We start from the raw sequence: 14,525 nt of genomic DNA on the forward strand, positions 1-14,525 counted from the left end.
TAATACCTCACAAAAATTTTCTTGACATGTGTTTGGGAAAAAAGATCTGAGCAGTAAAAGTGGAGTGAAAAGTGTACTAGTGGAAAATAGCAAAGCACATAGGCAAATAAATCTATAAGAAAAGGACAGAAAACCTAAGTTCCAGGATGAAGTGCTTAAGAAAGTGACGTATACTGATTGATTGATTGATAGTTTATTGTTGCAGGAAAAGTGTGTAGAAGTGAAAAAGAAGAAAAGAGGAACGAAAGAAGGACCTAAGAAGCGATACAAAGCGTCATTACCTGCAACAATAAACTATCAATCAATCAATCAGGTCAAAAGAAGAAGAAAAAGAAGAAGAAGAATTGCAAGACCAAGACCAATAGCCAACAGGAGGAGGTGCCGTTGTAAAGGCAATAGGTCTGAGTGACACCATCCATCACACCACAGCTGACCCTCCTGCTGGCCGCCCCGCCCCCTGCGCCGCGCCACCCCCCCTGCTGTCCCTGTCCCTGGCCACACGGTAAGCAGCAGCAGCCACCCTCCTGCGGTACGGCGCCACCCTCCCTGCTGTCCCTGTCCCTGGCCACACGGTAAGCAGAGGCAGCCACCTTCCTGCGGTACGGCGCCTGCCCTCCGCCGCCGCCACGGGACAAAAGGATTGATTGATTGATTGATAGTTTATTGTTGCAGGTAAACAACAAGGGAGAAGGGAGGAACATGCCATCCCTACCCCCAGGCAGGACAGAGTGAGATTATACAAATATTAATACATGTGAAGGGAGCACCAGGAAATTAAAAAGATACAATGGTAGGAAGGAAATTTTGATGATTGACTGATTGATAGTTTATTGTTGCAGAAGGAAACACGGGCCACTCGTTGTCTGCCTCCCTCAGCATGGTTTTCTCCTTTTTTCTTCTTTTATAATGACGGCCGGTGTTCAAGTGTTGAGGGCGTGGGTGTTCTCCTGAAGTGTTGGAAACGTAAGGTGTACATTGCGTCATGTATTTCCCCGCCCCATTAACGGGAAAAGTCAGGTTATCTATAGTCCAACCAAATTGTCGAGTCCGTTTGGGTGGAGGCTCCCGCGGGTCCATTTCTCCCCTCAGCTCTGCCACACAGTCCCAACACCTATTTTTTCCTATCATATGTTACCTTTACCTTACATATTAGAGGAGGAGATCAGTGTTGGGACTGTGTGGCAGAGCAGAGGGGAGAAATGGACCCGCCGGAGCCTACGCCCAAACGGACTCGACAATTTGGTTGGACTATAGTTGCGTCAAACTGGTAAATTTTTGGCCTAGGTCATCCTCCAATTCGTGACAAAACTACTTTTTTCTGATAGCTTATGACGTCTTATGGTAATTCTTACTATTAAATCCGTGTCGCTTGCCAAAAAGAAACTTACATATTATGCAGGACACACTGTGGCCTTGCCATATACCTAAAAATCTTTTGGGGGATGAGTCTGATATGGCTGTAATAGCTCCAAGAGTGTGATGTGCTGCGTTGGGTGGCTTCAATTTTGTAAGACCATTGTTATTGTTTCACTCAGGGCTCTATAGACAGACTGGGTGTCGTATTTATGGATCAGTGTTATTAATGTGACCTTTCTCGTGTAAATTATCGTGAAAGCACAACCGCACCGTCCCCCAATTCATTTTGTCTCTATTTTTAGTCTTCACCTACCCTCCCAAGCCATCCCCTTCTACACCCCCAAAGGAGTAATTATTCTATATTAAATTAATGTGTAAAATGACTTGTATAAGGACTCTCCACAGCTCTGGTACATTGCAGTGGTCAGTATTATAAGACGCTTTCAGTTCTCACATCAGCTATTTCTAAAGGTCAAAGAGGGGGTCAGTCGGGTTCTAATGAGTGTTTTATTACGTTCATTGTACAGAGGAAGGGTTAAAAAAACTACTCTTGGAAATGCCCAAAAGTCCTATGAAAGCCTTGTCAAATTTGTGTTCTTGGGCGGCGAAATGTTTTATACTACGACCCATTGGCATCAAGTTAGAAAGTGACTTGTGGAGACCCCCTATTGCTGTGTGGTGGCGGCAGTGTCCAATAAAACTACTGCACAAACACTCATATTTGTTTCCTAGGACTGAGGGGGGGGGTCTTCGTGGTGCAGTGGTTAGCACACTCAGCTCACAACCAAGATAGCCTGGGTTCGATTCCCGGGCGGAGTGGAAAAATTTGGGCGGCTTTTCCGACACCCTACGCCCCTGTCCACCCAGCAGTGAATGGGTACCAGGTATTAATCGGGGGTTGTGTCCCGTCTCCTGGGATCTGTACCCTGCTCCTATAATTCCTTCCCCTTCTGTCTCTCCGGCATATGACCACAGATGTTGCGCTGACTAAACAAAACTTTCCAACTTTCCCAGGACTGAGGCAGAGAGAAACGGGAGACCATGGAGAAAGACAAGGAAGAGGCGATGAAGGAGGAAGCAGCGGCAGGAGAAGAGGAGGATGACTCGGAGGAGGAGGAGGAGGAGGAGGAGGAGCCGAAACTGAAGTATGAGAGAGTGTGTGGAGGACTGAGGGAGATTTTAAAGAGAGACGCGGCGACTTGCATCACTGCCAACTCGAAGGTGAGGCACAGCTAGAGAGAATTGGCTACACTGTATGTCTCCAGCTTTACCTTTATATTTCCTATCCTTCACATTCATCACCATTTTCTGTTTTTTCCCATATTTTCTTTTTTCTTTGTGCCGTCTTCTGTCTTCCTTTTCCTCTTTTTTTTTTCTTCGTCACGTTTTCCTCTTTTTTTCTCCTCTGCTTCTTCCTCTTCTGCCTCCTCTTTTTCTTCTTCTTCCTTCTTCCTCTTCTACCTCTTCTCTTTCTTCCTTTTTTTTTCTCCTTTTTTTTTCTTGTCACGTTTTCCTCTTTTTTTCTCCTCTGCTTCTTCCTCTTCTGCCTCCTCTTTTTCTTCTTCTTCTTTCTTCCTCTTCTACCTCTTCTTTTTCTTCCTTTTTTTCTCCTTCCTCCTTTTTCTTCCTTTTTTTCTCCTTCCTCCTTTTTCTTCCTCTTTTTCTTCTTTTTCCTCTTCTTCTGCCTCCTCTTTTTCTTCTCCTTCCTTCCTCCTCTTCTGGTTCTTCTTCCTCTTTTTCTTCTTTTTTCTCCTCCTCCTCCTCCTCCTTGCTCCCAACTCACCAATACCTCTCTCCACACAGCTCCTAATCATCGGCACCAGCTGGGGGCGGGTGCATGTGCTAGACCATCAGGGTGACAGAGTGCGTGAGTTTGCACCCCACTCGGCCCCTGTCACGCACCTCACCCTGGACGCCAACGGGGACTACGTCGCCTCCTGCTGTAAGGACCGAAGGGTGCGTCTGAAGGGTGTGTTAAGGTGTGCTTGTAGAGGATCATATGTTACTACTACTACTACTATTACTACTACTACTACTACTACTACTATTACTACTACTACTACTATTACAGGTGGTTGTGCAGGGCCTCTACGCAAACGATAATAGTCACACCCTCGTCGTCGATGCGCCCGTCCGCTGCGTTGCCCTCGACCCCTTCTACTATAGGGCCAGGAGTGGGCGCCGCTTTGTTGTGGGTACGTGTGTGTGGGGTGGGTGGGTGGGGGGAGGGGTAAGGTTGAGAAGAGAAGGGTTAGGTTAGGGGGAAGGGTAAAGACGATGGTAATAATGATAATAATAGTAATAATAGTCTGTTTGTCTGTCTCTGTCCCTCCTTTTCTTACTTCTATTCTTTTTTTTTTCTCTCTCTCTCTCTCTCTCTCATATATACATCTTCTTTACCTCTTTTCTTTCTATCTATCATCCCATCTTCCAATTCCTTTTATCATAACATTATATATATTTCTATTTAAACTATCTACACATTCATCTCTCTCTCTCTCTCTCACTCTCCCACTCACCTCCAGGTACAAACAAACTCACACTCTACGAAAAAGTTCTCTTTGGCCAACTGCGTCCCTCCATCCTTGCCGAGGGGGGCGGGGGAGGGCCGGTGAGGGCCATGAGGTGGGCGGGGCAGTTCCTAGCGTGGGCCATGGACTCTGGCGTAAGGGTGACGGACATGGCTACAAAGAACATCATTACGCTCATCAAGAGAGATCACAGCTTGGCGTAAGTATGGGGTCAGGTTAGGCTCTGTTAGGTTAGGTTAGGCACTGTTAGGTTAGGTTAGGCAGGGTGATAAGGGCTGTGTGTGTGTGTGTGTGTGTGTGTGTGTGTGTGTACTCCATCCCGCTCCAGCAAATGCTTTACAGAAGGGCGGATATTCTTGGCTTATAAAAATGATATAATAGTTTTAACCCGTCCGCTGTGATTGGCACAGATTTCGCCTTCACTGGTAGCCTGGTAACACACACTCCCAGGTTCTTTGCTCCTTCCTTCCCCCCCTTTATTCTTCCCTTTCCTTCCTCTCCTTCCTCCATAATCCCTCATCTCTCTCTCTCTCTCTCTCTCTCTCTTTCTCTCCACCCTTGATCCTTTCCTTTCCTTCAATTCTCACCCTCCTTCACCATTCCTCTACCCTTTCACCCGGTCACAGGCTCCCCGGGGACCAGTACCCACCTCACTTATGCTGGGCGGATGAACAGACGCTGCTGGTCGGATGGGCGGATACTGTGAAGGTGTGCAGGGTGCGGATAAGGGCAGCTCCACCTCATCCACCTCAGCTCGCTCCAGCTCAGATTGCGCTCCCCATGCATTACTTGGAGATCGGTGAGTGTGTGTGTGTGTGTGTTTACCTAGTCGTATTTACCTAGTTGTGAAATACAGGAAAAGAGCTGTACTAGGCTTGTGCTGTCCCGTCTCCATAACGCTTATTAACCAGTTTGGCTTTAAATTCATGAATCGTTTTTGCACACACAGTCTCCTCGTCAAGTCCGTTCCATGTTGTTATGCTTCTGTATGGAAAACTGTATTTCTTGATGTCTCTTCTACAGTCGCTCTTCTTCAATTTCTTACCGTTGCCTCTTGTCACACTTCTGTCACGTACCACTAGGTCTTCCCTGTCCAATTTCTCCAATCCCTCTTGTATCCCGTACAATGCTATTAGATTCCCTCTCTTCTCTCCAGTGTTGTTAGTCCCAATTTCTCCAGTCTTTCATCATAAGTATGTGTGTGCGTGTGTGAGGGGTGTGTGAAATTACATGAACCTGATTTCTCTCTCTCTCTCTCTCTCTCTCTTGCTCGCTCGCAGTGTACATGTTCACAACGGACTTTTACGTATGTGGTCTTGGCCCACTTGACGACCACGTTGCCGTACTAGCCTATAACAAGCAGACCGACAGGCAGCAGGGCGGGACGGAAGGTGGAGGAGGGGCGGAGGGCCAGAGCGGAATGGGCGTGGAGTCCCGGCGTCCGCAGATGAGGGTGCTGGAGCCTCTGCAGGGGACTTACGAGGAGATATCGAAGGACGTTCTCGGCATACGGAATTTTGAGGAGCATTTCCCTGTTAATTACCATCTGGGTGAGTTTGCCATTGTTGTTGTTGTTGTTGTTGTTGTCGTTCCTCCCCCTCCCCTATGGAACACCCACTTTAAGGTTGCTATCCGCTTAACTTGCATTACCGCACATACCAAGAATTCATCCACTGCCAGAATCCGTCAAAAACACTGCTTTCATTAGTTAAGTCGTCCCCGTCCTCACCAAACGCCTTGTATTATGCTGATTGATCCCCCTCTCCCCCCTGTACCCCAGAGTGCTTGGTGGAGGAGCGGCAGTTCTTCATCGTGTGTCCGCGCGATGTGGTTGTGGCGAAACCGCGCTCCGCTGATGATCGCATGGAGTGGCTGCTGCAACATGAGAGGTTCGCGGAGGCTCTGGAGGTGTGTGGTTGTGTCTGTGTTACCCCACTCAGTCAGTCAGTCAGTCAGTCAGATACGATAAACTTAACCTAACCTAACCTAGCCTAACCTAACAAAACCCCAAACAGTTACTATAGGTCTTGACTCAAAATTTACTCAGTCAGTCAGTCAGTCAGATACCCTAAACCTAACCTAACCTAACAAAACCCCAAACAGTTACTATAGGTCTTGACTCATAAAATTCACTCAGTCAGTCAGCCAGTTAGTCAGATACCGGAAACTTAAACTAGCCTAACCTAACAAAACCCCAAAGTTACTATAGGTCTTGACTCAAAAAATTCACTCAGTCAGTCAGTCAGTCAGTCAGTCACCCTAAACCTAACCTAACCTAACAAAACCCCAAACAGTTACTATAGGTCTTGACTCATAAAATTCACTCAGTCAGTCAGTCAGATACTGGAAACCTAACCTAACCTAACCTAGCCTAACCTAACAAAACCCCAAACAGTTACTATAGGTCTTGACTCATAAAATTCAGTCAGTCAGTCAGTCAGTCAGTCAGATACTGGAAACCTAACCTAACCTAACCTAGCCTAACCTAACAATACCCCGAACAGTTACTATAGGTCTTGACTCATAAAATTCACTCAGTCAGTCAGATACTAGAAACTTAACCTAACCTAACCTAGCCTAACCTAACAAAACCCCAAACAGTTACTATAGGTCTTGACTCATAAAATTCACTCAGTCAGTCAGTCAGTCAGTCAGATACTGGAAACCTAACCTAACCTAACCTAGCCTAGCCTAACAAAACCCCAAACAGTTAGGCTACTATAGGTCTTGACTCATAAAATTCACTCAGTCAGTCAGTCAGATACTGGAAACCTAACCTAACCTAACCTAGCCTAGCCTAACAAAACCCCAAACAGTTAGGCTACTATAGGTCTTGACTCATAAAATTCACTCAGTCAGTTAGTCAGTCAGTCAGTCAGATACCCCAAACTTAACCTAACCTAACCTAGCCTAACCTAACAAAACCCCAAACAGTTACTATAGGTCTTGACTCATAAAATTCACTCACTCAGTCAGTCAGGCCCTCCCCTCCACCTCTCCTGCAATACAGTGGAAGGCAGATAAAGTCACACCACACCCAGCCACACCACACCCAACCACACCAGACCACACCACACAAAATATTAATAACATCGCCTCTCTTTCCGTCGGCCAGCTTGTGAGGTCATCGCGAGAGGTGCGTCAACATACCGTCCTCAGCGTGGGCCGGGAATTCATTGACCACCTCATGCGTGTACGTCAATACCAGGAGGCTGCCAAGATGTGCACACAGATCCTAGGTGGGTGTGTACGTGTGTGCGTGTTCTCGAAGCCGCGGAATCGTACATCGTCACAGTTTTTTTGTGTTTGTGTGTGTGCGTGTGTGTGTGTTTGAAGATATTTACATTCTATTCACTAATCTATTCCTCTGTCTATCTAGCTCTTAATTTATCTATCTGACTATCCATCTATCTATTCCTCTATCTATCTATCTTAATATCTATTCCTCTATCTATCTATCTCTTAATATCTATTCCTCTATGTATCTATCTCTTAATATCTATTCCTCTATCTGTCTATCTCTTAATTTATCTATCTGACTACCCATCTATCAATTCCTCTATCTATCTGTCTCTCCGCCCATCACCCCCAGGGCAGGACAAGGCACTGTGGGAGCAGGCTGTGGTGTGGTTCAACAAAGTGCGGCAGCTGCGAATCTTGAGTCCGCATCTGCCGCAGGGGGAGGATGGACTGTGTCTCGACCCTGCCGTGTACCAGACTGTCCTGCTCGACCTGCTCATGACGGACCACCAGGCATGTCGCGTGTGTGTGTGTGTGTGTGTGTGTGTGTGTGTGTGTAGTTGGTGTATATGTTGAGTGGTGAGTGACTCTGAGCTACACTCGTCTGGGCTTTTTTTTATTATTGTTTCCTTTTTTTGTGCCCTTGAGCTGTCTCCTTTGTTGTAAAAAAAAAAAAAATAACCCAACCAATCCGTCCCTTCCGTTCATTTATATTCTTCCACCTTCAGGGGTTCCTCCAAGTGGTGCAGCAGTGGCCGGGGAACCTCTACAATGTCTCCTTCGTCATCAACGCCGTGCTGGAGTCGCTGGCTCGGAACACCAACAACCTCACCCTGCTCCGAGCCTTGGCGCACCTCTACTCCAACATTGAGAAGCACGACAAGGCTCTGGCCATCTACCTGAAGTGAGTTGTGAGTGGAGTGATGAGTGTCTTTATCAAGTGGGTAGTGAGTGTGGAATGAGTGGCTGTATGTCAAGTGTTCCTTCTCTGTTTTCCTTTCTCTCTTCCTCTCCTTCCCTTTCCAGACATAAGATAGACATGGAAGATAGATAGAAAGACATACAACTCTTTTTTTTCCCTCTCTCTTCCTCTCCTTCCCTTTCCAGACGTAAGATAGACATACAAGATAGATACATAGACATACAACTCTTTTTTTCCATTCTCTCTTCCTCTCCTTCCCTTTCCAGACATAAGATAGACATGGAAGATAGATAGAAAGACATACAACTCTTTTTCCTTTCTCTCTTCCTCTCCTTCCCTTTCCAGACATAAGATAGACATGGAAGATAGATAGAAAGACATACAACTCTTTTTTTTCCTTCTCTCTTCCTCTCCTTCCCTTTCCAGACATTCAAAGACATTACTATTCTCTCTCTCTCTCTCTCTCTCTCTCTCTCTCTCTCTCTCTCTCTCTCTCTCTCTCTCTCTCTCTCTCTCTCTCTCTCTCTCTCTCTCTCTCTCTCTCTCTCTCTCTCTCTCTCTCTCTCTCTCTCTCTCTCTCTCTCTCTCTCTTCTTTCCTCCCTTCATCTCTCCCTCCCTCCCTTCCTTCCTCTCCTAAGATTGACATACAACCTTTTTACCTCCCTCTCTCCCTCCCTCCCTCCATCCATCTCTCACTCCCTCCCTTTCTCCCCCCCCCAGGCTGAAGCACAAAGGGGTATTTGCACTCATTGACCGACACAGTCTCTACGGATGCGTCACCAAGCACGTCACTGACCTCATGGCACTCGACCTCTCCGCGACCCTCGACCTCTGCATCAAACACGTGTCGGCCATCCCCCATGAGTCTGTGGTCAACGCCCTCATGCCGAACCACCCTGAGTTCTTGTATAGGGTGAGTGTGTTCTGGGGTGTGTAAGAGGGGGGAACGGAACGCACTTTTGTTTGTCCATATGTTGTCTGTCGCTCTCCTTCTATTAATGGTACCTCAATGCACTTACCAGAGATCTTTAAAGGGTCTGTTTTGGGGTGTGCAGGGAGCCAGGTTTGAAGGAGGAGGAGGATGTATAGAACGCACTTTTATTTGTTGTTGATGCACTCTCCATCTTTCTCTCTCTCTCTTTCTCAACAGTACCTCAACTCACCACCCTGAGATCTTTAAAGGGTCTGTTTTGGGGTGCGCAGGGAGCCAGGTTTGAATAAGAAGGGGGATGTATAGAACGCACTTTTATTTGTTGTTGATGCACTCTCCATCTTTCTCTTTCTCTCTCTTTCTCAACAGTACCTCAACGCACCTCCCAGAGATCTTTAAAGGGTCTGTTTTGGGGTGTGCAGGGAGCCAGGTTTGAATAAGAAGGGGGATGTATAGAACGCACTTTTATTTGTTGTTGATGCACTCTCCATCTTTCTCTTTCTCTCTCTTTCTCAACAGTACCTCAACGCACCTCCCAGAGATCTTTAAAGGGTCTGTTTTGGGGTGCGCAGGGAGCCAGGTTTGAATAAGAGGGAAGATTGGAACGCACTTTTTTTTGTTGTTGATGCACTCTCCATCTTTCTCTTTCTCTCTCTTTCTCAACAGTACCTCAACGCACCTCCCTGAGATCTTTAAAGGGTCTGTTTTGGGGTGCGCAGGGAGCCAGGTTTGAATAAGGAGAGGGAAGAACAGAACGCACTTTTATTTGTTAACGTTACACTTTTTCTCTCACTCTCTCTCTCTGAATAGTACCTCGACGCACTTTACGAGCACCACCGAAGCATTAGCCATTCTCACCACACACACCAGGAAGAAAAAGGACAGGAAGTTTTATGTTTTCCTTACGCTTTCTCTCTCCCTCTCCCTCGGCAGTTCCTCGACGCACTCTACGAGCACCGCCGTAACCTCAGTCGCCCGTACCACACTAAGCTGGTCACGCTCTACGCCGACTGGGACCGTAAGAAACTCCTACCCCTCCTGCAGCACTCTTCCTCATACGACCTGGAGGCGGCGCTGAAGGTGTGTCAGGAGCGGTGTCTTACGGAGGAGATGATCTACTTGCTGGGTACGTGAGGGGTCTGCAGGGGAGGACACAAGAGGGTGGAACGTAATATTGTAAGAGGCATAGAAGAAGGCATTGGGGTGGAGTTTAATAGATGGGTGTGTGTGTCAGGGGTCAGAGGTGGTGTATTACGGCAATGATCCACTTGTTGGGTACGTAATGGTGGGGTAGGTTGTGAAGGGCATACAGATGGTTGTGACGTAATGGTGTAGGCACAGTTCAAGGCATAGTGATGGAGTTTAATAGATGTGTGTGTCATGGGAGGTTCGTTTCTCAGTCTGTTGTCCTTCCAATCTCTCTCACAGTAGAAGAAGCATTGCTCATTCTACTGCCCTTCCTTCTTCAGTCTACCCTTCCTTTGCCCCTATGTAGACTGCACAGGGCAAGCTTTATTAATTCTGGTGTTCTTTTCTCAGTCTGTTGTCCTTCCAATCTCTCTCACAGTAGAAGAAGCATTGCTCATTCTAATGGCCTTCCTTCTTCAGTCTACCCTTCCTTTGTTCCTCCATAGACTGTACAGGGACCTAGGGCAAGCTTTATTAATTCTGGTGTCCCTTTCTCAGTCTGTCGTCCTTCCAGTCTCTCACAGTAGAAGAAGCATTGCTCATTCTACTGGCCTCCCTTCCTCAGTCTACCCTTCCTTTGTTCCTCCATAGACTGTACAGGGACCTAGGGCAAGCTTTATTAATTCTGTTGGTGTTCCTTTCTCAGTCTGTCGTCCTTCCAGTCTCTTTCGCATTAGAAGAACCATTGCTCATTCTCCTGCCCTTCTTTCCTCAGTCTTCCCTTCCTTTGTTCCTTCGTAGACTGCACAGGGACCTAGGGCAAGCATTATTAATTCTGGTGTTCCTTTCTCAGTCTGTTGTCCTTCCAGTCTCTTTCACAGTAGAAGAACCATTGCTCATTCTACTGCCCTCCCTTCCTCAGTCTTCCCTTCCTTTGTTCCTCTGTAGACTGCACAGGGACCTAGAGCAAGCATTATTAATTCTGGTGTTCCTTTCTCAGTCTGTCGTCCTTCCAGTCTCTCTTGCAGTAGAAGAACCATTGCTCATTCTCCTGCCCTCCCTTCCCCAGTCTACCCTTCCTTTGCCGTTCCGCAGATCGCACCGGGAATGGCCAGGAAGCACTGCGGCTCATTCTGGAGGAGCAGCAGGACCTCCCATGGGCCATACGCCTCTGCAAGGAGCATGATGACATTGACCTGTGGGGACAACTCATTAATTACGCCCTTGATAAACCAGGTGAGTGTTTGTGTTTGTGTGTGTGTGTGTGAGAGGGAAAGGCATGTCTTTGTGTGAGTGTGTGTGTGTGTGTGTCTGTGTGTTGGGGGGCGTGTGTGTAAGGGCGAAAGGCGTCTGTACGTATGTGTGTGTGTTGAAGGGCATGTGTGTAAGGGGGAAAGGTGTGTCTGTATATGCGTGTGTGTGTGTGTGTGTGTTGAGGGGTTCGTGTGTGTAAGGGGGAAAGGTGTGTCTGTATATGCGTGTGTGTGTGTGTGTGTGTGTGTGTGTTTTGATTGACTTTACACTGTTTTCTTTTCTTGTTTTGTGATATATAATTCATTTGTTTATTTTTCCTTCCTTTACAAAGTCTCGTGTCTCCTATACCCAGAAATTCCTCACCTCTGTTTTTTTTTTTTTCCATCAAAGTCAAGTTTACTGCAGTTTTTCTCCACTTTCCTCTACTCCTTTTTTCTTTCCTTATATACCAAAATGTAGCTTAGTCTTCCCTCTTTCCTCTCCTTTCTTCCTTATCTTCCTCCTCCTCTTCGTTTCTCTGTTATTCCCACTTTCATCAAGCTCTGTGTTATTTTTCTTGCATGATTTTGAGTTTTTTTCTACCTACTTCAAGTTTACCTCAGTTTTTCTCCACTTTCCTCTACCCCTTTTTTCTTTCCTTATATACCAAAATGTAGTTTAGTCTTCCCTCTTTCTTCTCCTTTTATCCTCATCTTCCTCCTCCTCTTCGTTTCTCTGTTATTTCCATTTTCATCAAGGTCAAGTTTGCCTCCATTTTTCTCCACTTTCCTCTACTCCTTTTTTCTTTCCTTATATACCAAAATGTAGCTTAGTCTTCCCTCTTTCCTCTCCTTTCTTCCTCATCTTCCTCCTCCTCTTCGTTTCCCTGTTATTTCCACTTTCATCAAGCTATCTATCTATCCATATCTCATTTAAAATCCTCCCTTAAGTGGCGGTTCGATGGGCTGTGTCTCTCCCACCCCTGACGTCATATACTCTTTCCTCCCTGGCGTTCACCCTTCTCATGGCCTCCACACACCATCTCCAAGTCTAAGCTCTCTTCCGGCCTTCCAGAGTGCGTTAGGGAGCTTCTCAATAACATCGGCACCCACATTGACCCTCTGCTGATCATCCAACGCATACCAGACCATATGGAGATACCTGGGCTGAGGGATGCGCTCGTCAAGATACTCCAGGACTACCATTTGCAGGTGAGGGAGAGTTGGTAGATGTTCTCAGGGAGTGGACTTGGATATAGAAAGTTTTGAGTATGTGGAATAACGGAGAAATGATGATGAGGAGGAAGATGAGGAAGACAGGAGGAGAAAGAGGAAAGACTAAGCTACATTTTGGTGTATAAGAAAATAAAAAGGCCTCACATTAACTATTTCCAAAGGCCAAAAAGGAGATCAGTCGGGTTTCTGTGAGTGGTATTTTAGGTTCATGGTACAGAGGAAGGGTCAGCCTACCACCAGGATCATGTAACTACCCCTGGAAATGCCCAAAACTTCTATGAAAGCCTTGTCAGATATGTTTCCTAGGTTCATGGTACAGAGGAAGGGTCAAACTACCCCTGGAAATGCCCAAAACTCCTACGAAAGCCTTGTCAATTATGCGTTTTCTAGGTTCATGGTACAGAGGAAGGGTTAAACTACCACCACTGTCATAAAACTACCCCTGGAAATGCCCAAAATTCCTACGAAAGCCTTGTTAAATATGTGTTTCCTAAGTTCACGGTACAGAGGAAGGGTCAAACTACCACCTGGATCATTAAACTACCCCTGGAAATGCCACAACTCCTACGAAAGCCTTGTCAGATATGTGTTTCCTAGGTTCATGGTACAGAAGAAGGGTCAAACTACCACCTGGATCATGAAACTACCCCAGGAAATGCCCAAAACTCCTACGATAGCCTTGTCAAATATGCGTTTCCTAGGTTCATGGTACAGAAGAAGGGTCAAACTACTACTGGAAATGCCCAAAACTCCAACGAAAACCTTGTCAAATATGGGTTTCATAGGTTCACTGTACAGAGGAGGGGTCAAACTACCACCAGGGTCTTGAAACTACCCCTGGAAATGCCCAAAACTCCAACGAAAACCTTGTCAAATATGTGTTTCATAGGTTCACTGTACAGAGGAGGGGTCAAACTACCACCAGGGTCTTGAAACCACCCCTGGAAATGCCCAAAACTCCTTCGAAACCCTTGTCAAATATGTGTTTCATAGGTTCACAGTACAGAGGAGGGGTCAAACTACCACCAGGGTCTTGAAACTACCCCTGGAAATGCCCAAAACTCCTCCGAAACCCTTGTCAAATATGTGTGATTGGGTGACGAAATGTTTTATAATACCAACCATAGTCGCTAGCAGTTCTTTCCTAGCATATATATTTATCCACCTTTCCTTCACCTATCCATCCACCCATATATATACAGTCGTCCCTCAAATAGTACAGTTTCCAATAGTTCAGTTTTGGTTTTATACGGATTGTCATGGAAGATCTTTTTAGTATTTTTAAATTGCCTGCTCATCGTGAAATTCAAAAATTCTAAAAAAATCTGCGAAAATCCACATAAAACCGAAACCGAACTTTTGGAAACCGTACTATTTGAGGGACGACTGTACAGCTGATACTGCCAATGTGATCTCCCTACCTGTTCATCCTCCACAGATTGAGCTTCTAACAGGGTGTCAGCGCATCCTGGTCTCAGACGGGAGCAACCTACTGAAGAAGCAAGTGGCCACACAGAACGCCGGACTACCTGTGTATGGTACGTGTGACATTACAGAGTGAAAGGCATGAAAACAGTGAACTAAAGAGAGAGAGAGAAAGCAGGAAGAGAGGAGGAGAGAGAAAGCAGGAAGAAAGGAGGAGAGAGAAGGCAGGAAGGAAGACAGGGGCGAGGAGTGGCTGAGGACGAAGAGGAAGAACAGAAGAGATTACAGAGAGTGAAAGGCATGAAAACAGTGAACTAAAGAGAGAGAGAGAAAGCAGGAAGAGAGGAGGAGAGGAGAGAGAAGGCAGGAAGGAAGACAGGGGCGAGGAGTGGCTGAGGACGAAGAGGAAGAACAGAAGAGATTACAGAGAGTGAAAGGCATGAAAACAGTGAACTAAAGAGAGAGAGAGAAAGCAGGAAGAGAGGAGAAGAGGAGAGAGAAGGCAGGAAGGAAGACAGGGGTG

General features: G+C 46.4%; 1 protein-coding gene across 1 annotated transcript in view; it reads left to right on the forward strand.

The window, feature by feature from the left end:
• Positions 1-364: 364 nt before the first annotated feature.
• Positions 365-14,525, forward strand: part of LOC126984590 (vacuolar protein sorting-associated protein 41 homolog) — a 19,542-nt gene continuing 5,381 nt past the window's right edge. Inside the window, exons 1-16 of the mRNA XM_050838341.1 lie at positions 365-502; positions 2,371-2,577; positions 3,160-3,312; positions 3,428-3,551; positions 3,882-4,086; positions 4,514-4,686; positions 5,168-5,437; positions 5,668-5,795; positions 7,003-7,126; positions 7,480-7,640; positions 7,856-8,031; positions 8,771-8,963; positions 9,915-10,107; positions 11,205-11,345; positions 12,417-12,553; positions 14,016-14,115. Coding sequence (XP_050694298.1) covers positions 2,398-2,577; positions 3,160-3,312; positions 3,428-3,551; positions 3,882-4,086; positions 4,514-4,686; positions 5,168-5,437; positions 5,668-5,795; positions 7,003-7,126; positions 7,480-7,640; positions 7,856-8,031; positions 8,771-8,963; positions 9,915-10,107; positions 11,205-11,345; positions 12,417-12,553; positions 14,016-14,115 — 2,458 coding nt within the window. The 5' untranslated portion in view covers positions 365-502; positions 2,371-2,397. The remainder of the gene's footprint in view (positions 503-2,370; positions 2,578-3,159; positions 3,313-3,427; positions 3,552-3,881; positions 4,087-4,513; positions 4,687-5,167; positions 5,438-5,667; positions 5,796-7,002; positions 7,127-7,479; positions 7,641-7,855; positions 8,032-8,770; positions 8,964-9,914; positions 10,108-11,204; positions 11,346-12,416; positions 12,554-14,015; positions 14,116-14,525) is intronic.

The sequence above is a fragment of the Eriocheir sinensis genome, chromosome 57 (assembly GCF_024679095.1).
Source record: "Eriocheir sinensis breed Jianghai 21 chromosome 57, ASM2467909v1, whole genome shotgun sequence".
Taxonomy (NCBI): domain Eukaryota; kingdom Metazoa; phylum Arthropoda; class Malacostraca; order Decapoda; family Varunidae; genus Eriocheir; species Eriocheir sinensis.